Below are 24,904 nucleotides of genomic sequence, written 5' to 3'. Positions count from 1 at the left end.
GATGCAGGAGCACTGCAGAAAATAATAAACTTCAATTAAACATAAATGGAAAATTTGCGGTGCCTTAAAGGACGCTTAAAGTTGCATCCTGAGGCGCCCCAGTAGCCTAGTAGTCACCTGGTAGAGAGTTCGCCCCATGTACCAAGGCTGAGTCCCCCTCCACACCCCCATACCCCCAACCCCCCCGTCTATCTTCATCATCCTGATGGGCCAGAAACACATGATGTCCTGGGTAGTTATCCTTCAGAAAAAAATTAAAATATATCAGACATGCTTGTACAGTATAAGTCTGTATATGTCAGATCCAGGAATGCTGCTAGACAACTGTAATCCATGGCATGTTGCGATGAGTCCTTGTCCAGCTTTGGGCCCCCTGAATCATTCAGTCCTCCCCACCCTCCCCTAAGGGCACTCCTGGCTGTGTCTATACGTCCCCAAACCTCCTTGCTCCATGCTCAGCAGGCTAAGACAATCCATTGGGAATGTCTCTCACATCTGCAGGCCATAGTCATTCAAAGAGAGCTCAAGACAGCAGGGAATCACTACAGCAAAAGTTTCATTTTGCAGGTAATGGAAACATGCAAAGTCAGTTGACAGTTGTGTTGTTGTGTAGCTACGGATTTGATTCAGCAGTTCATACGCTTTAATGGAGAACTATCGTTGTACAATGCAAAGGGATCATCTATCAATATGTTAACCATGCTTCTACTGTATTCTTACACCTCTTACTTTACATCTGCTCTGCACACGCAACAAGCTATAAGAAACCCCAGCAGTATAGAGCAGCATTGCTTCCTCTTCATATGCAGACGCCACTGATTGCTACAGCTTAAAGTGTTGCATACCCTACGTAATGAAAATAACTCACCTGATGTATTTTAACATATCATTCTCTGCTTCTCTGGGCCATGCTTGTTCTGTTTCCTGCCCTGTTCAGTTCCCCCCTTATCTCTTAGACCCCCTTGAGTATGGCGTTTTACATTTCTGTTTGTAAAACTGTCAACACATCCACTGGCTGTACTAACGTGTGATTTAGCGCCAACAGAGAGGAGGGATAGAGAGTGAGAGAGAGGCAACTGCATGAGATCTTGCACATTCTCAAAGTGGAATATTTTTTCAGTTATCCCCCTAACCCCCAACTCCCCACCCCCAAAGATGCCTTGATGTTTGTGAAGTGCTTTTTATACCCTTTAACAACCACATTGTCTCTTCTACTTTTGTAAAATTCATTTTCACTATTTTTGCAATTTATATTTTCATGTTGTGAGAGCATATTATTAAAAATTTGATATTGTGAATACACGGAAATTTTGGAAGGTGTGCCTGTGTTGAGGCACAAAATAAATTCAAAAATGAAAATATTTGGTTGAAGAGAAAATCATTTGCTTTATTAAATATTAATTCAAAGCTTCTTTGACTTAGTTCTGCTGGCAGAGAGCGATAGAGGAGAGCATGTTCAAAACTAATTCGATTAATGCGTGGAGTTGAATTATGTGTGTGAAATTTACACCTGTCACACTCCTGTCAAATCAGTCATCCCCTGTCTTGCTAATAAGTACCTGGGGGAAGTGGTGGCACCTTAGGACTGGAAAAATAAACAACAGCAACAAATCGTATACAGGTTGCTCATTGGGACTGCTCACCTGTACATATACAGCCCGGTCACAATCACACACATACACTCTTTGTACCATGCCTTCCATAATACAAGACCAATTTCAGAATAAAATTGTCAACAGAAAACAGTAAAAAAAAAATACACTCGCTAAAAGAAATACCAAAACAAGAAAATAAAATATTTAACTCAGTTACTTTTTGAAGTGGAAATGTTGTGTTTTAGAAATTGTTACACATGTTCACAATACAAATACACAGCTCACAACAAAAGCCGCACAAGCATCATCTGTCATACATAACACAAAAAGAAAAACCTTGCACCCACATCAGTTTCCACCAGAAACAGAGGAAATCCCTTGGATTCGAGTTGTGTGTTTTTTTAAAACTTTATTTGGCTTTAATTTACACCTCTGTTTTGCAGCTGTGAGAGGGGAATTCAGCTTCTGTCCCTTTGGAGAGGAGCACTGGCAGCAGAACATTAGCTCATTTTAACGGCCAGTGTAATAATCTGTGCACCGGAGGGCCTCCGTTGGAAGCTCTACTTTGCACTAAAGCATTGCAGGGTCCCCTGTCGATAACAAGACAGTCACTTCATTATAGCTTCACAAGTCATCCATTTATTATCTATTGGCCCCATCTGAGAATGATAGAACACGGAGTCAGGTGTTACACTATATTAATCAAAGATGCACCATTGTGTCGAAATGTAATTTTCTGCTACAGGGCTGGAGATCTAATTGTTTGATTTGATAACAGAAGTAGATAATGTGCCCAGGGGCAGAACCGTACACATTCTTGAGCATACACAAATAGTTGAAGCTGAGGCCTGAACTGGTTTTTAAATTTAAGTCAGGCTGTTCTTTATTTAAAAAAAGAGAGAAGTGAGAGTATGATTGGCGGGTTGTTGATAAGGGGAACCTCAATGGTGCCAAAACCCACTTCTACAGTTATTACCAAATGTGCATGAAATAAAAGTAAAAGCTTTTTATTCAATCTAACAATACATGTATCAAAGGGATTCATAAAGAGTGAAATTTACAGTGAGCTTAATATTTTTCTCTGTGGTTTAGAGGGTTGCATTGACAGTTAAATGTTTACTCTGTAAACTATTTTCATGATTAGTTGGGAGTATTTATAATATTTTTAACATTTAAGTTAATTAAGTTAATTCAGGAAAATTACGAATACTATTAGGAAAATCAAAGCAATATTATGCATAGAGCTATACTATGTGTATTGCTCTTTAATAAACACTATTGAATTATTGCTTGCATCTACTATATTCTGACCAAATATGGACCAAAATGTGAGGGAAGCCATCTTGCTGCTTTTCCGATTAAATGTTCTTTGATCAGTCAGTAAAATCCTATGACAATGCCTCCACTCAGAATTCCTTTAATCAACTTAAAACATTTCTTTAGTGGCTACTTGGAATGAATTTTTTTTTTTTTAAATGATGGCACAACACTTCTGAAGGCCTGAATGTGTGAATCCACAGACACGTCTGCATGAGCGTAGTGGCTTAGTGCCGATTATAGTTGCACCAAATGTTGAATAGGACTTTCAAAAAACACATTCACGAGAAGCTGTGAGAAATTCACTCACACCAGCAAATGCAAAAGCTGACCACAGCCAACAAAAAGAGCAGAGCAAAAAAGCCACATTAGCGAGCGGGCAACTGTAACTGAAGAAGAGGAAGGGAGATGCAGAACACCCAAACACGCAGAAGACAAAAATAAAGATATATGACTCTCATCACAGTTTGCTAAATTTTGTACAGATTTAAGAGGAGACGTTTTGCAGAGGAGGGAAGTGTTATTATGAATGTTGATAATGACATAACGGTAACGGAGTAGCATAGTCTGACATATTTCTCCTTCTTTTTTGACCAAATAAAAAACATCAGCAAACCAAACAAACCAGCAAACAAGTGGAAATTAAAGCCTAACCCAATGGAGGCAAAGTTCCCCCGTCACACTCACAACAAGCAGACAGAAAAAGACAACACAAGACCCCGACAAACCCCTTTCACATGTAATGATTATTCCCCTTCATTAAAACTGTAAGTAACCCTGTTAGGCTGGAATATACTCACTACGGGTAATCGTGAAAACACTTTTAATCAACGCACAGAAACAGTAGAGACCTTGCTAGAATGCATTCACTCCAAATAAAGCAGGCTCTTTATAAACAGGCACAGCAAAACAGCTAAGACCCTGATAAGACTCCTCACACTCTCCATGGCGAAACCTGCCTGTGAATGTCTCCTGACAGCTCCTTAGCCCTTGTTAGAGAGAATCACTTCCTAATGATTCAACCCAGCTTGGAAACATCAACACACACAAAGTAACACTTGGGCATGCAGTTTTACATGAAGTAGCATAGCCTACACACACATGCAGTCGCCATGGTTAAGAGGATTCACTGATGTGAAGTTGCTATGATGATTTTCTGGTGAGCTACAAAACAAGACTAAAATTGAAGTCGATGTAAAATTAGGATTAAATTTTGGAAGTCCATTGTTGGTGGAACCTATTTTACCAGCACAAAGCAAAACTATGTAGCCAGAAATTGTTCAAACATTAAAATAGAATGAAAGAGAACCTCCCTGGTCAAAAATTAGATATTTTCCAAAGACGTTTTGAGATCATTTTTACCTGATACTAAGTTTATTGTTTTCAATACATAATTTCTCTGTTATGTTTCAAATCGTAGCAAATTATAATCATAAATTAAACTCATTTAGTGTGTTACATTTTTCTGGTTGGATTTTTGAGACCTTTAAAAACCATAATAGAACTAATTGGACTGTAATTCTTTTACAGTTCACACCCGTGAAAAGAAAAAAAAAAATTGCCACCTCTACGCACACTGTGGCTGACACAAATGTATGCATGTGCTTGCTCATCGGCACCCACCACAGTCTATGGCACCCACACACACGCACACACACACGCACACTTGTACATACACACATGCAATCCATGCATGCATACACACACACACACACACACACACACACACACAAACAGGGCAGTTGACACATGGTATATCAGCAGGTGCAGTTCTTTTGTCCTCTTGCTAGTTTTAGCAACACCACTACTCTTGGAACACATTGGGCTTTTGTCCTGAATACGCATGCAAATGTAAAAACAAAATAAGAATGGAGTTTCATTTAAAATAAGAAAAATTTCAGTCATTATCATTACTATTTATATATCAGAAATCTATTACACAGACTTTTTCCTTTTCTATTTTTATTTCATTCATCTTCAAGCTTAAGATACAATTTTATTATGTATTCTACTTGGAGATTACAGGGATTCGGATTCTGAGTTTTCCATTGACCAATAAACAACGATAACAAAAAAGTATGTGTGACTAATATTTTTCAAGGTCCTGTTCTGTGACTCAGAGGTGTTTATTCTCTCATGCGGCAGCAGCTGTATTTTGGTGATGATCTGGAGCGTGGTGTTTGAACTTTGCCAAAGCTGCCAATCATGCCGACAGTGGGTGGGGTTTGAGTCATGGGTGGTATGATTTTGACAGGTATGATTCAGTGGAAAGGAGCAGGCATGCATGTGCACAAACAAACACTCAAATACAATGAATAAAATGTAAACCCAAATACTTAAAGTGAATAATATTTGTAAGTCAAGGAAGAAAACGAATTGTCCTTAATCTCATCAGGACTATTCTAAAAAAAAAAATAAAAACAAATGCAGCTTACATAACATTTAATTTCAATTTTCCAAAGTACAAATCAAAAGCCTTGCTGCATCCTTCTTCTTTTCAGTTCAGGTATGCTACCCACTCTCTCCTGTGTAAATCCATCTCATCCAAAACAGGCTTATCCCACAGATGCTGTCACTCCTTCATCCTGGGTGTGAGAAATATGGGGGCCAAAGGTGCTACTCCATAATCAGGCTGGACTGTTGTGCCTCGTCCTGCCAGCGTACAGCGAGACGTGCTGGTAACCACCACAACTTCACAAGGCTGCTGTGTGACCCGGTAGCCACAGGTCCTCAGACGCCTCTTCATTTGTCAGACAGCTCAACAAACACCAAACAAACAAACACACACACACACACACACACACACACACACACACACACACACACACACAGAGCAACAAGGTCTAAACACTCTGTCTCACACGGATGATGTTCACTACGGGATTAGACAAATAGATGCTGCATGGCGTCAAAAATAGTGAAAAGGCAGATGTGACATTGGTTCTATTTTCACTTGCATCTATTGGCAGTGAAGGCAGATTATGAAATACAGTCTTCATCCAATGCTCTGCGTGTGAACAGCAGATTCCATGGCTGAAGCTTTTTCTGTCTGCCTTCCCCACATGCTCTTAACAGCGCTCTTAACACCTACATTTATATATTTATATATTAAAAAAATGAAAACACGATTGGATTGAAATTACTTACATCTTGCGTCAGTCTGGAAAAAGCTTAACATCTTGACACTGGCTTTTAGTGAAGGCTGCAGCTTCCCAGGAGTGTGGCATGCCACAACAACAGATGAGAGCAGCTTCACCAAACCTCAAGATCCCTCTCTTGAGCTGGTGCTCCTTCTGGGGAATGGATGCTGAACAGCTTTTGGGTTCAACACTGAAAAGTTCAAATGATGGATTGAACCATGTAGTAGCTGAAAAGTCTGTCCCATAAAATCAGCCATGAAACTCTAGAATGAAACCTCTGAAAGCAATCAACAGTTCCATTGATTGAACATAGGATTGTCAGGGGGAAAGAGGAATGGTAGCATGTAAATCTGTACAAAAATGTATTACTTTTTGTTTGGAGTACACAAAATTTACAATGCATAAACTCCAAACTATAGTACAACAGTTTACTTTTACAAAAGAGGCTCTGTTGCTCATGCTTTTGATCCAAAGTCTCAAAGTGCCCCCTAGTGGGTCTTTTCTGCGTCTGCTCTGAACAAAGCCTGTAGAACATTTGACCCAGTAATTATAAGGTCTCAGAAGTTCACTGTGCTAATTAAGAGGGCATTTTCAACATAGGATCACAGCATAACACTCAGCGTCTAACACAGTTGGAGTGTGTTAGCTGTTTTCTGTACCATAACAAACTGCTAAGTGTCTGTGAGGGTAAACTGACTTCACAATACAAAGATACTGCAAAATCGTACACTAGCAGTTGATGCAAAGAAACCCATCCACGCCATATTAATTTTTTTAAAATATTTTATATATTTAGATTCACAATAAGATATAAAATAATAGGCAGATATATGGTATTACATCATATTATTTTAGTCATGAATTATTGCTCCCTGTAGGTAAATCCTCTTTTGGGAAGACACTTCAGCAGGGCAAGTGCTGACAAAAGGACTTAAATCTGTCTTGTATTTTCTTTACTCACTAAACCACCCTACTGCAGTCCCAGCTGGACATTAAATACCTTTACAGCTTTGAAATGACAGTTCAGCATCACGATTAACACAGGCTTTGTCCTTGTTATTGTGAAATCCCAGCTTCTCCATTTGTATTGCTGTAATTCAAGCCACATGGAGCACAAGGAAAAAAAAAAGATGGACAGTCTGTGTAGAACAGCCTCCAAAGCCATTGATTGATAATACACTGTCTTTCCATCTCTCCATAACTCCTTCCCACAACACAACCTGGCACCTTGTCCCACTGGCTGGCCCTGAAGGAAAACAATTACCAGAGAAGCGGAACAACAATACCCAGAAAACATCTGCTTGTGCCGGCTGGGGCCACTGACATGCCTGACTGTGTTTCCCTGCTGGCTTATATAGTCGACACATGCCTGCCTGGATACGCTGGGGGGCCCGAGTGTACAGGGCCCAGTCTCTTGCTCCTCGCAGCGCCTTACCCTCCGCCTGTTTGCCTGCTGATCCACCTGCCTCTCTGACTGCCTGGCAATGGCAGCTCTGCCATAACAGATGAGGGTCCGCCTGTCAGAGCAGTTGTTCATTTGGGTGAATTCCCTTCTACTTGGATGAAACGGTGCACCAGTATGGCTTCTAAGTTAAGGCAGACAGGAAGGCCATCATGAAGATGGCACAATGGGCCAACACCCACATGATGCCTCCCACATGTTATAGCTCAGCTCAGCAGATTGAAAGGCCCCATCTTTAGGGTAAACACTGCACACAGAGCTTAACAATGTTCAAAGAGCACAGAAATACTATAAATTGCACACTGTAGAATAAACATGGAATATACATACTGTATGGCACCTCCTGGAGTCTGATCATTCCATATACCCACATATAGAGGACCACAGGGCAGCTACATGACTCGAGAGTCAAATTACATTTTATCATTTGAAAGAGTGTGATTTGGTGGGCATTATAATATCTTTACAAATCCAAGCTGAGCTGGTTCAAACATGCCTCCTTCTACTCAGTGTTTATTGAGTTTATGTTGCCACCTTGTGGCCATCATTGAGGCTTACTGATAATTTGTCTACAGTAATTCCCTGCCAATTGGGGGGCAAATATGATCGGAACCACAGTGGGTGGTAGGAAAAATCAAAAAATAAAAGTGCTACTTTTTATTTCAGCACAATTACATAATATATTTAAAAAATGCTGTGTTTGTTTAAGTATAAGATGTCTATGGAACATACTGTAGACGAATCACAAGGTCAGATTACTTACTAGCTTAGGTTAGACTATAGAAGATTACTTTGAAGATAATTTAATATTATTAAAAATGCATTTCCATGAGCATAGGCTAATTTCAACACTGCACTACATATATTTCACAGTGGTGTTATTTGGTTGAATGACAGAATGACCATACTACTACTACAATTATTATTACTGAAGTACAATTTCTTCTTTACGCTGTGCAGGTCACATAATGAATTTATTTTCACTCAGCAGGTTATGCAAAGTATACACATTTTTGTACTTGCACTATGTGAACACTTACTTCAGGATAGCACTTCTGTTTTGCCTTTATTGATTATTGTCTAAATATTTTGATTTTTTTAATTGTTGTTTTTTGTGCCTCATTTTCTAAATACAATATAGACTATTGCCCCCTTACTATTAAATTGAAAACACTCCAACTAACGGCCAACTAAGCCGACTAGCAAAGATACATTTACAGTATTACAGGGTAAATGTAGTATTTCCAACAAGGTGTCAATCATTTAAGTTCCTGCTGCATCAAATAATTCAACTTTGTTCATGCTTGTCATTGACTATAGGCCAGTGAAATACATTTTAAAGAAATTACATTTATTGTAAACTTAAGGTAAAATAAAAGTAATTATGTTAATCAGGGTTAAATAGGCTGAGGCCCAATTTACTGTAGGCAGTTTCCTAATGTCCTTTCTCTGCCCATTGGCTCCTGAGCCAGGAAGCCAAACCTACCATACAAGCAACATGCAGAGAGGGGGGGGCGTCACACTGGTGACTTTCAAGATAATGACAAATTGTAACTACAGAGACAGACAGATTTTAAATTGTGTTTTTGGGCAGGTTGATGCATGGAAGTAGGCTAGATGTCTTAAAAAACCGTGCGGCAAGTCATTCGCAACTTCTTGTCTCTAGTAGGCGTATACAGGATCTTTCGAGGAGCACATGAAGGCACCATTTTTGACATGGGCTCGGTGTAACCGGGAGGAGGGTTTGTTTGGTGACAGCTCGCGGGGACACGCCCGCCGTGACAACAGCGGCACGGCAGCGGGTTGTGTAGCTCTGACACCGTGCACTGCCTTCTCAGAGGCGACTGAACGTGTCTCGCAGCCTCTCAGCCAGTTTTTGACGGAATAACTTCTCATACAACTAAATGTACCGGTTGCCTGTTGTTCTGCCCCAGACTGCCGTGGCTTTCCGCGTCAGAGCAACAACAGAGATGTAAAGCAAGTTGCACTACCGCATCATCTTCTTGATATGCTTGTGACATAACGAGGAGCCAAGAAGTGACAGAGGTATTTCGGTATTCTTTTGCGACTTGTTTATGTCAGTCTGCCGCCGCCATACGCTGCTGAAGCTGCCGTAATAACAGACACAGCGCTAGAAGCCCTGTCAGCGGCGACAACCCCTCGTTATGATGTTTAGAAGTCGCTCGAAGCCGGGACAACGTTAGATAATATATGTTGTTAGAGTTGTTTTTATCTGTATTAAGTTAACTGTCCATTGGTAACTGCAATTTAATTTGACTATAAGCGTGAAATGAAGGCAAAGCAGGCGGATGCACATTAGCAACTCAGGAAGGAGGCAACTTTGAACGGTTTTTTTTGTTGGTTTTCTTTGACAGTCGTCATATAATTTAGTGCAGACCCTGGGCCTCACCTGCTAGGTAACTAGTCCAAGTACAGATACATACTAGGTTTATATAATACAGCTATAAATACATGACAGCCTACAATTCAGTTTGTCACTATTAGGCTCAATTAGTGGCTTTTGTAGCCATTATTTTCTATTAGATGATAATGCTTGTGGCAACACGAAGGCCTACGTCACACCGTACGTCACAGGGATTAATTACCATGGGCCAACAGGTGCGTTCACCTGTGATGTCAAGGCGCCAAGTTATGTAGCCTGTCTCGCTGCTCTCAATGTGCTGCAGCATTAATATGTTTAATAAAAGGTCCTTCAGGACATGTATTTATGAGGCAGCTCATCTCAGCTGAGTGAACAACCAACTGACCTCATACCTTATTGATGGCCCCAGAATGCAGAATGAAGCAACTCGGTGCTAAACATCACCAGGCTGCTGACTTCAGATGGATAGTTTTTGATCTGTCCTTCGGAGGAGGTGACTTCTCTTTACTTTGTTTGTCTCTGCTTTATTGTTTGGGGACTTTAAAACACCGTGTACTTGCTACTTATATAATGTAATGAAACTTCCTTACACACATCACACTGTTTTACAGCATTTCACTCATCACACCTTCCTAAGGAAAGTATTTTCATTCTAAACAGATCCATGTTCCTTTTTTTTTTTTTTTTTAAGATCAGGTGAACATTTGAACACCTTTCAATGGATTTTTTTTTTGCACCCAGCCCTTAGGTTGCTCAACAGAAACAAGGCTTGCATAATGATATAGTGTTTCTTACACATCCTTCATCCAGTGAACAAGATGATAATGATAAATCATCCCTTAGAAAAGTCCTTGTTTTGATCATTCATTGTCAGAAGCTGATAAGGTCAGAGGTCAGGATCAACTGCAGTGCAGCACCCTGGAGCTGGTCGGGATCGCATTCATTTTGTGCAGTCAACTAGTCTTTTTGGGTTAGGAAGGTTTCTACTGTAGCTGAGTGAACTGACCCAGATGTATGCACAGTAAGTGGCAACCACAAACTGGTTAAATAGACCTTTTTCACGACAGACATGTTGACTTGTCATAGCAGGAGAAGCACAGGTGAAACAAATTTTGTTAACGATGGGTCATTTCCATCAAGTTCCCCAGTAAGCCATGACAGAGAGCCAGCATGCACAATACCAGGACCCTGGAACCAGCTCACTTAAATGGACTACAGCCATCATATTTATTATTAAATACACCCATGCTTTTATACATGTCAAAATGTTGTGGTAATGATTTGGTGAAAAAGCATCAGTGCTTACTTTCCTCTATCGGGATAGGGGTTGTCCGTTATTAAAAGAAAGAAATATTTCTGTCCCACAGTTCCTTGGTACAATGATAGATGACTCATGATACAGGAGTTCTTGAACGGCTGATAGTTATCTGTCTAGTTAATTTCATTATAAAGATTTGGGTTTGTTAATAATGATTTTGGACCAACACATATTTCTTCATTAGGCCTATGTGTTGTCATGCATAGAAATCTTTGTAAAAATGTGATTATACAGTATGTGTTTGATGACAAGAAAATCCAGGGGCTATTAGTAAACATTTTATTTATTTCACCAGCCTTTTTCATTACACAAAGCTACAGTAATTATTATAGGGGCCTGAAGCTTTAGATGCATTCCCTAAAATTAATAAAAACAAAACAAATATGCAAACGAAGTTTATGTACTTAATAATAATAATAAAAGTAAGCTAAATAGATACATATTATAATGTTGATCTGTTTTCTCTTGTTCATTTCTATGATTTTATCTAGTCTTACTTTGTTCTATCTAATTGAAGTTACCTACGTGTATACTTTTGTAAATCTTTATTTTTTGTAAAGTAGATATTTTACTGTTAACTCCTTACAAAAATAGCGCATTAGTATGATCTTTTGTAAAGCCTTGACATAAGACAACACACTGGTTTGCACATAAATGCTTGATGTAACCTTTAGTATGGTATTTACTTTTCCCTTGAAGTTTCTGCTGAAGATTCATATCAAAAGCATTTCTAACTGCCCCTGCATCTTAAAACTTATTCTCCTGTGCTCATCAGCACCTCAGTAGAAACCAGCAGTCAAGGAAGTACGCGCTGATCAGTGTGTATTTGGGATCAATCACTGCCTGTCTAATTCGTCCCCTTTTCCCGCCTCCACCATCTTGCTCTTCTTTTTCTAGGCACTGCAGAGGAAGATGGAGGTCCAGAGTGGTGTTCAGCAGCCGGAGCCCCACCCTCTGAGCTCTCCTCGGTCAGGGGCCAATCAGCAGAATGAATTGGACGACAGACAGACAGATGCCAGTGCCAGGCCTTCCGCTGACAACCACAGTAAGGATGCGCAGCCAGCAAGCCAGAAAGATGACAAAAAAGTAAGTTGCAGACTCCCACTGCTGCACATCTGTAGCTGCTCTGCTGTGCTGTGTGCGTGTGTTGGGGGGGGGTATCTGTAAATGTGTGTTATGAGGGATGAGATCCTGCCTGTCTGTTGAGCTGTTCTGGGTGATATGTTCCGTACTTCCACATAGAGAGACTTGTACTCATTCAATGTGTTATCTCTTGGAGTGCTGAAAAGCCAAGTTGCAATGCAGTTTGCATGTTTTGTGGTGTTAAGTATTGTGGTAAGCATTGGTAACTACAGAGAAGTGTGGGTTATCCAGTGCTGGAAGGACCTGTTTGCTCACCAGTGTTGCAAGAAAAAGTGAAACTATAGGTACTTTTGGTCTTTTGTTTCAGCGGTTTCAAAGGAAGTAGGTAATGTGTTGTTATGTTGCTATGTAAACCATTCAGCACATACTACAAACCACAGCTATAATATGTACATTTAGAATCACTTATTATTACATACAGACCTAAGTGGCTTGTGCAGTCCCCACTTGTGAGTGCTGATTCTCAAACATATCAACCCTCTGCCATCTTGGAGCCCTCTGCACATCTAAGAGTGACAGTGAAATCCTTGCTGGCTCTCCTCCATCTCAGGGACGTCAATCATACTTCTATGGCAGGAGCCAGAACCTCTTTCCATCAATCAGCGTAAGAGGCTCCATAGGCCTCAGAGAAGAGACAGCGGCAGAATAAACAGAACAGATATACGAAAACATTCACTAGATGACTGGACTGACTGCTACTGGCAGCTCTGAATGGGTTGCTTGTCATGGCTTGCTGTATCAATTTTGATTGCTTTGAGCAGACTTTGAGAAAACAGTAATCGACATAACCCTTTAGGGTCTTCATCTTGGCAAGGTAAAAAGGCCTCTGAAGCATTTGGGAAATACTGTTCATGTAGCTGTAGAGTTTTAAAAAATGACCAATGGCCGATTGGGATACTCAATTTTTTCCCCTCTGACACTGTCTGATACTAATTATTGTAATATTAATACAAAATATTTTAAGCTTTTCATGCCTTTTGTCAGATATTGTTATCAGTGTTGTGTGGTAAAACGTACTGTAACCATGCAAATAAAAGGAGAACTTGGATGTTATCATCTTTTTCAGACAATTCATAGAAATCCTATACCACAGACATTTTGTAGGGAAATTCAATACACACTCTCCACAAGGCTGGAGATGTCTTAGATGTAATCAGAATCAGAATCAGAAATACTTTATTGATCCCAGAGGGGAAACTCTTTCGTTACAGCTGCTCACTATCACGTCAATGCACACAGGCATAGAAGTTCTAAGCAAATCAAAATATAATACACTATAATACAGGTAAGATAAATTAAGTACAAAGTGGATATAAAGTATAAAGCTAAAATAAGTGTAATTACAAAGTGGATTTAGAGGTTGATAAGTATGTACGGTACAATATAGTGTAATAATATAAGTAATAGTGTAATAATGAATACTGTCAAATTAAGTGTAGCAGAGTAACCAGATTATTAGATAGTGGATATTGCACAGCAGTAATATAAGTATGAATAAATATCAATAAATAGGGAATATTAAAAACAGAAAACAGTATATTGCACAGGAGTATAATACAGAATATTGCACAATATTTCAAATATTGCAGTGATGTTATAGACTGACACTTAGAGGGAGGAGTTAAAGAGTTTGATGGCCACAGGCCTTCCTGTGGTGCATTTTGGGGGGATGAGTCTTTAGCTGAAGTTACTCCTTTGTTTGACCAGCACGTCATGGAGTGGGTGGGAGACACTGTCCAAGATGGCATGTAGTTTGGCTCAGTGAAACAAGCAGGACACACACACACACACACGCTTACTTATGTCACTTTTGGGGACATTACATAGACTTACATTCACTTCCAGGAGACTTGCCCTAACCCTAACCATAACCACTGACCCAAAAATTAGCATTTTCCCAATTGGGGACACGGCTTTTGTCCCCAATTGGGACAAGTCGTTCCCAATGAACTGGTCTTTAGTTGGAAATGTGTCCCCGAAGGTAGCCAGGTAGAACACACACACACACACACACACACACACACACACACTCAAGCAGAGCTTCCTGGTTGCCTTCACACAATTGGTTCCAACAATTGCCTTATTGTATCAGACCTCAGAGTTACCCTTTTAAAGCTCACATTGACAATACATGTCTGCTTGTATTATCTTATGATGCATCAGTGCATTTCATCTTTATGGTGCGCAACTTACAATAAAAGCTGTCATGATGATTGCTGCCGCCGCAGAAGCTTGAGTACACAGTGTGTTGAACACAGGCATTTGTCTGTCTTTGGTTATTCGTGCAGCACTGTGAAGCAATGAGGCATGGAAGTGCTAGCTTCTTCAATTTAAGAGAGCAGAGGTTTTCTAACTAGCTCACAGTGGCAACATCAAACATAGTTTTTTAAATTTACAGTGGGTGTCCCAAAGACAATGGGCAACAAGGCCACAGCCCCTGTCATTAAACCTATGTGGATGTAAGTGTGTGCGTGTGTGTGAGAGGGGTCAGTGTGTGTGGGTGCTTTTTTTCCCCACCTTTGTGGTTTTGGTTGGTTAATTAGCAGTTGAGTCAACACCTGCTGTAATTTACTGAAGAAGGCCGTGGGAGTTTGTGTGCCTCTGACACTGCCTGACCAACTCGTTGGCAGGCACCTTCTGCCGTGGTGTCATTGATTAGTCTAGAGAGTTTATTCATCAAGGTGTCATCGGTGGAAGCGGACCAGTGTTCTTGGCGTTGTTAAAAGGGTGCTTGCCTCTGGCCTGCTCTGTTGTTTATTAGTGATACATATAGAGAAGGAGGTAGCACAGTCTGACCCGTGGGCTCAGGCTTAGAGCTGCTGTGGAATATGAGGTCATCCACAGTGCAGTCAGCTGTTGCTTAAAGGTTAAGGAAGTCAGCTGGTGAAAGTAAATTTGCCAGTTTGAATCCCCAGTCTGTCTCCAGAATCTGAATACCCAGGGGCAAAAAAAAAGTCAAAAAGTTTAAAATTCATTTTACTCTCAGCAATGTGCTGCCCTTCAGTGAGCACTTAATCTCCAAATACTCCAAATATGTTGTCTGCTAACTGTAGAAGCCTTGGTTGTAATATTGTAATATTGCAGTCATGTTAATGATCCAATGTCCAGTTTATCGACTTAAGGTCATATAGACACTTAGAGGGAGGAGTTAAAGAGTTTGATGGCCACAGGCACAAATGAGTTCCTGTGGCGCTCTGTGGTGCATTTTGGTGCAATTAATATTGAGCGTGTAATATTGGTCACTGAATCTTTGATATGAATTTTTTTTTTTTTCACATGAGTGTCAGAATCCGTGCATACTCTTGACACAGGGAGCTTGGTTGTTTTCTGTCGACGTCTTGGTGTCAGTTGACCAATCAGAAACTGTGTCATTGAGGTTGAAGTGTGCATAATTTGTCACAATTGAGCATCCTTGATTCAATATATGACGCCACCGAACGATAATTTTTTAATTGGTTAATCTAACGATTATTTCTTCGATTAGTCGATTAATCTAATGACTAAATTTAGTCAGTTATTCTAAAGATTTTTTAAATTATTTGATTAATATAACAGTTAATTTACCCAAAACAAATACCAAAAACTTGTCTCATTAATATTTCAATCATTTTCTCTTAAAAACAAACAAACGTAGCAAGAAACAGTGTGTACTGCAGGGCATTATTCTGCAACAAAAAATATATTTGTCTATTGAAAATATTATAATATTTGAAAGAATAAATTAATATATTACCCTATTTTTTAATGTTACTATTTTAATTCTCTCCACCTTATTTTAGTGTTTACTCACAAACTACTTTAATCTGCTCACCTTGCTTTTCCCTTCAGTCCCCCCCAACACACCTCTGGTCTCTGCACACACACTGCCTCTTTCTGTTTCTCTCTCCCCGTATCTGTCTGCACTGTTGACTTTCTTCAACAGCAGTATGTTTTATAAAGTTGCCCAAAAAACACAACTTGCGCATGTGGAGGAGGCTTGTTGTTAATGACGTCGCCTATCTAATCGATCGAAACCAGCTAGGCACCGAATGACATTGGCACCAACAGGTGCACTTACAAGCTTTTACAAAACAATGGAGTAAGTAGGTCTACATAAACAGGAGACTGTCTGTGTGTGTGTTTCTCTGCAGAGCATGTGTGACTGTAGACCACACAGGATGGGTAGAGCGAGGAGAGATTGTGGGCGAGGTTTTTATGCTACCGCTTGTCCTCCGGGGGAATCCATGCTTTGACCGGGTGCAGCCATACTTCACTGTGACGCCTTGATGCACAATATGCAAATATATGTATTTCTGTAATCAATGATGTTGATTACGTCGATGAATCGTCCCAGCCACATTTGTATTCCTCATTGAAAATAGAAGCTACAGTGGCAAGCTAGGTTAACTAGCTTCCACTTGGAAAGCTCAGATCACAGATGGGGCTAAACAAAGACTACCACGTCAACCACCCAGGTGGTTAACTGCCTGTGGGGCTGTTCAACTTGAAGTGATATTACGAACTGTTGTTTTTAGTGGCTTCCCACACAGATATTGCACCAATGAAATTATTCATACCGACACTGTCAGTCCCAACCAAAAATTCATGCATCCTGGGGAACACCAGTGTATGTGGCGCTATCGCTGCAGAAAAATAAATAAAACTTCAAATTCTTCTGGTAATTACACCTTTGACCGAATAATTCAAAACAAGGATATACAGTGTATGTATACATATACTGATTTTTTTAGCCAAAAGTAATTCTAATTTCAGTTTGACTTTAAAATGTTTGGGTTCTGCAAAAACATCTCCGGTTCTCTCCCCTCAGCAAACCTGTGTTTTATAGAGTTTTAAGAATACACAAGATCAAGTGAAGTTTTCCTTTCAAGGGTTGAGCAGAAGGACTTAAAGCTAGGGTAGGTAACACTGGAGAAACTAGCAAGAGACCGCTAGATTTTGAAAGTATCCAACAGAAAACATCCCACCCCCTCCCTTCAGGCCTCCCTCTAAAGCCATGCCCCCAAAACACATTTTCATGCACAATGAGTGCATGGGCAGAGTTCAGAGCATTTGATTTATTGATTGCTATCAGGATGTAAAGAGAATTTCAACATATATAACAAAAAATGCTTCTTAAAGACATTACCTACCCTAGTTTTAAAGCTGACCCTGCACTTTAACCTCAACATGACCTCTGCCACTTCACTGTACCCTGACCTCTGTGTTGATCCGTGACACTAACTGAAGTGCAGTACATGACCTCTAAACCACCCCAAGGAATTATTTCTGTTAGCATCCCTCACCGTGATTGCATCAGTTTGTGCTCATTATTCTGCAATTAGCTTTGTTGAAATCTCAAAGCATCAGCCGACCATCACTGAACATAAGCTACAGTGCTGATTTGAAGTATTGCACTAATTGGTGTCATAACAGCCTACTGACCTTTAACTCATTAACTGCACTGGAAGCAGAAATAAGTCAGCAGCTTGCTGATCCTGCGGTTTTTAGAATTGTTCTCTATTTTAAGAGCGTGTGTGTTTATGTCTGTGCTTGTGCACACTATTTCTCATATGTATGTAAAACAGACCGATCTATTCCTCGCTGTGGTAATTTGTGTTGTCTTTCCATTAGAAATGAGTCATTGGGGATTGAGCTTTTAGGCGTGGAGTGGAATAGTCATACCAGTGATTATTGCTGTTATATTTGATTACACAAATGAGAAACATTCAGGAACAGAGGAAGCAAATTATATTAAATTGCTCTGACTGATGATTTTGCGTGCACTTCCAAATGAGCGATCAGAAAATTAAAATCCATGCAGATGTTACTTAGCCAGCATTTGAATGAATTTCATGTTTGTTAACCAATAAAATCAATTTGTGTAAGCTGTAATCAGATAAGTGGAACTTTCTTGACTTTGTGATGACTTGTTGTCCAGATGCTCTTGGAGCATTTGCCTAAAAGCTTCTCACTCATCATGACTTTTAAGATAACTGGAGAAGCAGATGGCTTCTCACCTTGCTAGGCAATTTGGCTTCAGATGCAGTGATTACTATATTTTTTTGTCTTTTTATAAACAGCATTAGCTATGTTGCCTGTAAACTCTGAAACTGGTCAGCAGTTTAACCATCGAAGAATATTCTCCACCAACATTATATAGCTAACTATTGATCTGGTTAATATCAACACAGATTTTTGCTATAGGTTGGACAGGATCTGAATGAAGATGTCAGGTAAAAATGGTAGGTAATAGGATAAAATGTACAAAACTGTGCCAGGGAAAGTTTTTGTCTTCTCCGTCAGCATTGCTGGAGTGAGCAGAGTGCAGTGAGTTGAGGTAAATATGGACAGACATCCTGAACACCACCTCCACAGCCCCCCTCGTCCTCCACTCTACAGATTACCTCGGTGGTAGCTAGCGGGGCCCAGATAATTACCTTGTGTTATTTCGCCTCCCACACTTTGCTTTTGAAGTCATGGCTGCCTAGCTGCCTCAGCTCTAATAGCATCCCGGCATGCCATCGATCCCACACCCCTCCTCTGGATATGAATAGGTAGTGGAGGTGGGCTCATGGGTTGTGGAGGGAGCAGCCCAGGAGTCTGCCCCAAGCCTCTGCAGGTTTCCTAAAGCTCAGGTTAATCAATATTCCCGTATGCCTGATCATGGAAACAGCACAATGCGTAAATTACTGTAATATGCACATTAAACTGCAAATTACAATGTGCTCTTTGCAAGCTGACTCTTTGCAAGGTAACTGGCTCCTTGTCAAATACTGTACATTTACAGATACAAATGGCTGCCTGTTTTTCATTGAACCAGCTATAACCAAATGATTTCCTGTGTGTGTGTGTGTGTGTGTGTGTGTGTGTGGAGTGTCCAGCATGGCAGTTCAAAACCTCCACAATAGTAGGGACCTTTTTAAAAAGTCCTTACTACTGTTCAGAAAATTAATGGCTTCTCTGCTCAGCTGTGTCAGGAAAGTAATATAAATTGTAGCTGTAATAGTTTTAGATATGCTTTGACGACTTAATCCTTTGACAGCACATATTCACTGCCATACACCAGACTATTTCAAGGAAAATGCCTTTGGAGGTGGTTGCTTTGTAGAGAGGTGAGATGTAACTTAAGTGTGACGGCAGAGAACTGCAGGCAGATACAGTACAACTGCATGTGTGTATCTTAGGCGATAATCTCATTACTGTAATGCTATCCTGAGCATTATTGGAAGCTGATTTTTTTTAAAGCTATTACAAGTACAATTTGAAACAGTTCTGTCTTGATTATACTTTGGTGAATGATGTGGTCAAGTGAACAATGTCCAGATTTAATTTTTTCGGCCCAATCCTGTACAGAGTACTTAGTTATAGTTTTCTATATTTACAGAACTTTTAGATTAATAAAACCAGTCCAATTTAAGAACATATGCTTGAAAACTAAATAGCAGTTAACCTTAAAAAGTAATGGTTTCCAAAATGCGATTTATGTACAGAGTACTTAGTTATAGTTTTCTATATTTACAGAACTTTTAGATTAATAAAACCAGTCCAATTTAAGAACATATGCTTGAAAACTAAATAGCAGTTAACCTTAAAAAGTAATGGTTTCCAAAATGCGATTTATGTAGTGTTTAGTAGAATATGTGGAGAAAGGCTTGTCATTCTAGAACTGTTGTCAGGACAGTTGTGCTGGGGACAAACATAAGCTGTCCAAACGCAAACAAAATACTGATTCTTAAATGTTTTCAACCAATAGCAATTTCAATCAGGGCAGATTGGTTGATTTGTCAAACACAGGTGTAACTAATAGTAGTTTTAGTAATAGATGCAATAGTGGTATTAGTAATAGGTGCATTACATTAAGGTTTTTTCAGTCCCAGGGCTCTGTTATCGAGATTATTCACAGCAGACATTTTGGCATGTCATAGCAGGAAAAGAATAGGTGTAATTGACTGACCATTAGAAACAACTGCATTCCATATAGGTAAGCTAGTTCCAGGGTCCTAGTGTTGTCCATGCTGGCTCACTGGCATGGCTTACTGGGACACTTTATGGAACTGAGCCATGGTTAATGAAATTTGTTTCACCTGTGCTGCCATGACAAGTCAAAATGTCTGCTGTAAGAAAGGTATTTTTCTTGCTTCAGTATCAAATATAAATTATGCAGAATTCAACTATCGATTTGCTTAAAGATATAATTGGACTGAATTGCAGAGCAATAATTAATACTAACGTACTTTGAGTCAAACAAATAATGATTATTGAAAACAAGATATAATAGGTCTTTTTCAGAAAAGACATTTTGAAATTCCACAGTAGGAAAAGCACAGATGTAAATGATAAAAATTAATTACGGCTGAATTCCATTTAGCTGCTTTGGTTTCAGGGTCACTGTCACACTGTCATTACTTGGACACTTGAATAGAAAGGAGCCATCATTAATGTTATTTGTAACACCCGTGCTTTTCCTTTCATGACAAGTTATAATGTCTGCTGTGAAAAGGGCCTATATTTGAAATGCAGCTCAACTCTGTCATTGGGTTTAGGCTACTTCTTCCTCCAGTATCAGAAACATACTGATACTGCATTTCTTAGACAGACAAAGAGAACAACCAGGAGATGTTCAAAGCTCCTCTGAACATTAGGTCCTATGTATGGCCACATTTCAACAGGCTTGATGGAACCTATGCAGGGTTGCTAATTTTGGAAAACTGTAATGAAGCACTGTAGGAACACCACTAAAATATGCAGCCACGAGTTGAGGTGATATGGCATTTTACATCAGCACTCAACATGGAAACAACTCACTATTACTGGCCAGCCATGGCTGAGCTCAGAAAGTTACCAAGACATGACTAATAAGTTCTAAATAAGGCAAAAAGATGTGTCAGTTGAAAGCAACTACTTTATGGACACTAATTCAAAAAATGTGCTTTTTTTAACTTTTGGAACTTGTGCTTATTTCACACTGAAAAGAATGTACTGTATTTCTATCAGGTGAGGTGAGGTAAATATATTGTCTCTGAAGTGTCCAGAGCAGGAAGTAATTGGGTTAGCTCCTGGTTTGGTGACCAAGGTCAAGACTTAGTCCATGATCTCATGTATTAGGGACGGATGATCATTAGTGAGAAGGTGAAAGAACATTACAAATTGATTTTTTTAATCCTTTGCTCTATTTGGGATCACTGCATTGATGCCTACTGTAAACTTTATCTTGCCAGGCATATGTGGACCTGTAGAGATAGTGATATGCATTTAAATGCAAATGGAACCTCTGCACAAATAGTAATAGTGGCACATTTTGTTTAGATTGCTCTTTTCAGAAAACTGTAACAACAACAGTATAGACATCAGTCTGACTGGTTTGCTATTTAATGCGTTTTATGACTGGCTCTGGCTATTTGTGGAGACTTTATTTGTGTTCGTGCTTACTATTTTAGTCCATTGGCACTTTAATCTGTCATAAAAAAGTAGAGAGGATGATCAAGCATGTCAAATGTGTATCATGTAGTCATGTATCAAGACACAACCTCTTTTAGCGGCTCTATTTATCTCTCATCAGTGCATTTTACTCCTCTGTTCAAAGCATACTCTTAGTATAAACATAGACGACACATGGGCACTCACGCGTGCACGCAGCCACACACACACACACCGACCAGCAGATCACAGGGACCTTATTAGCTGCTGTCACAACACATTTATCCCTCATCTGTTTCTGGTAGCCGTCATGAGCAAAAGGTTGCTCTCTGCTGCAAAGTGGCAAAGTGGGCTCCTCACTGTGTTTTTCATTCTCTCTAATGGAGAGCACTGGCATGGGCCCTGGCCATCTTTATCTGTGGCCCTGTCCAAACAGGGGTGATTTCTGCCTGAAAATAGCCCTGCTGTCAGCTCGCCTTAGTTGCTGCGCCCGCTGAGAGTCAGTTAAGGGGATCAGTGCTCGCTGGAGTGTGTGGTTCCGTGGTAAGACACGGTGCTGGTGACACATTGCTTTGATGGGATCACCGACCGTTTCTAATCCCCCCTCGACACAGATGACCTAAGGGGCTCATTGGACTCAGCAGAGTCACCGGTCATGACTCCAGTCCTGCCTTACTTCAACATCCTATCCAGTTGACCTTCAGCCCTTACACTCACAAAAGGCATATAAACAGCATTCGGCTTTTTGGATGACAGGTGTTCAGGGTCTTGGTTTCCAAAAGAAAGTCACCTTTGAGATTTGTGGTGGAGGTTGCTTTACATGTGCTTGTGTGTGAATATGCAATGTATGTGTTAAGACTGTGTTGACAGAAATCACATTGGTGTTCTTTTCTAAATGTAATGCAGGATTGTTTTAGGATACATCAAAGCAGGCTTTTTTTTCCTGAGAATTTTTAAAGCCATAAACTACATGAATAAAAAAACACTACTGCTGTTGTTGTGGATTTAGTTGGTTCATAATGAAATATTTGTTGGACGTGCAACTTAATTTGTAGGCCAGCAATTTGGCTTGGGAACATAAGCATGAGGACACCCTGTTTAGGAGGCCATCTGGAAAATCCTTTGCTATGATTAAAAACATTTCAGCCCCTTGCATTTTCATTTTTTAATGAATTGTACACCCCACAAATGTTTGCTGTGTGTCTGCTACACTGGGGCTGTGTAGAGGCATGTGTGTTGTTAGGGGTTTGTGTCTGACTCAGTGTCAAGGCTGGGAACTGTTCACCCTCTCAGTTTGTGATGACTTGGCAGCAAAGGAAAGGTCAAGGAAGACTTGTGCAGAATTGCCAAATGTGCTAGATTAGCAGTAGTCAATCTTGGTTTTCAGAGGGTGGAATCTTTACAGGAGTTTATATGTTTCTAGAAAATATGTTTAATGTTCTAATTTCTGGCTTTAGACCGCACATCATGTGGCTCTTAAAGTCATAAAACTGTTATGTACAACATGTTCAATAGACTGTTGTTTGTGGTGGAATTACAGAAACATAATATGCAGCTTGACAATCACTGCCTGAAAGGGAAGGTTTGTGGAAACACGTTTTACTAACTCAAATACTATGTGGCCTGTTTTTTGTGGCCATTCTGCATCACCAAAGGAGATCTTTGGTAGTGGGTGCACATAAAGGAGCCCACAGTCATTGGTTTTACAAGTACCCTGTATTTCTTACTTACTTACTTACTTACTTACTTACAAACACATCAAGTTGGAAGACTCTGATCTCCTGATCAGGTGCACTATTATTGTGATTATTGTTTTAGGTGAGCCATTTTCAGAGTACAAAAACACTGGAAAAGCATAGAAAACTGAGCTGTTTATATCAGGCGTTACTGTTCTTTATGGTTCTCATATTTCTGCACAACTGTTCTTTATTGTTTCTTATGCAGATTGCAAATTTTCTATGACAAGATGAAAACATTTGTATCTTAATTATTTTTAGGCATTAATACATATGTCATTACAAATTAATGAAATCATTACGGCCAATTTTTGTATTACGCCAAATACGAAAATACATGTAGCTGAAAAAAACTTGATGGACAACAAGTTTTTGCAACCAATTGCACACTGTAGGAAGAAATACAAATGGAGACTGCTTTGCTTATTTTCATATGAGTTATGCTATCAAACTGCTTGTACTTTTGATTTGCCTACAAAAACATATTGTTTTGTTTCCTCCACTTGTTGCCTGGTTTCTAGCTCAAGTCAGACACGAGTAAGTGTGGAAATTGGGGATAGATCACATTCAGAATTAGAGACAGCTGCTGATGCCATTTTATTTTTATTTTTCTAGCATATGGGAATGGTTTGTGTACTCCTCATTATATTCTGGACATTGTGCCACCATATCACTTATACTTACATGTCACACTTATACTCATGTCCATGTCCCATAAAATTTGTGTCTATATGAGTATAATTCTGCATAGAACAGCACACTCACTCTACTTTGAAGAAATTCCAACCTCAGACAAGATTGTCTTGTCATTGTTAAATGATAATGAGTTACTATAGTGTTGTCACTGTAAGCATGAAATATCCTGACACAGAATAACTGTATTTTTCAGGACATCTTCGAGACAAGAGCGTTCACATGGGAGGATGACCTCAGCTCTGTTCTGTCTGCTCTGACAGATGCTACACTGTTTAATCGTGACACATGCACTCAAATATTTCCATTTGGACAAGCTGTTTCCACTCGGAAATGTCGTTTGATTAATTATAATCAAGCCCTTAGCATCAATATTTTCCAGTGTTTAGATGAGACTTGGCTTGCAGTTTTCATAACATCTTGAGGAAGTAAAAGAGCAATATGAAATGTTTTTTTTTTTTTTTTTTTGCCGCTTTACTGTTTTATTTCAAATAAATGAATACTGCTTTATATAATCCCAAACATATGAAATACTAAAACAGAAACCGCAAGATATAAAACTTGTAATTTATTAAATCTGTCCTATAATATCTATTGTGTGCTGGAAAATTACATGTCTACTCTCTAATACACAACATTTACAACATTTAACAGGGTGTAATGATAGGAAACAAATGGCTGCGACTTTCGCCCTGCGACGAGTTGGCCACTGTCCAGGGTG

At 39.6% G+C, this 24,904-nt stretch overlaps 1 protein-coding gene across 2 annotated transcripts in view; it reads left to right on the top strand.

Annotated features, from left to right (window-relative positions):
- Positions 1 to 9,123: 9,123 nt before the first annotated feature.
- rbms3 (RNA binding motif, single stranded interacting protein) overlaps positions 9,124 to 24,904 on the top strand; it is a 287,297-nt gene continuing 271,516 nt past the window's right edge. Inside the window, exons 1-2 of one of the 2 annotated variants that reach the window (XM_044170807.1) lie at positions 9,124 to 9,560; positions 12,113 to 12,301. In XM_044170807.1, the coding sequence (XP_044026742.1) occupies positions 12,128 to 12,301 (174 nt within the window). In that variant the 5' untranslated portion in view covers positions 9,124 to 9,560; positions 12,113 to 12,127. The remainder of the gene's footprint in view (positions 9,561 to 12,112; positions 12,302 to 24,904) is intronic. The other variant, XM_044170808.1, reaches the window with a different exon arrangement.

This window comes from Siniperca chuatsi, linkage group LG17 (genome assembly GCF_020085105.1).
Source record: "Siniperca chuatsi isolate FFG_IHB_CAS linkage group LG17, ASM2008510v1, whole genome shotgun sequence".
Classification (NCBI taxonomy): Eukaryota; Metazoa; Chordata; class Actinopteri; order Centrarchiformes; family Sinipercidae; genus Siniperca; species Siniperca chuatsi.
This window is presented reverse-complemented; position numbering and strand designations above follow the sequence as displayed.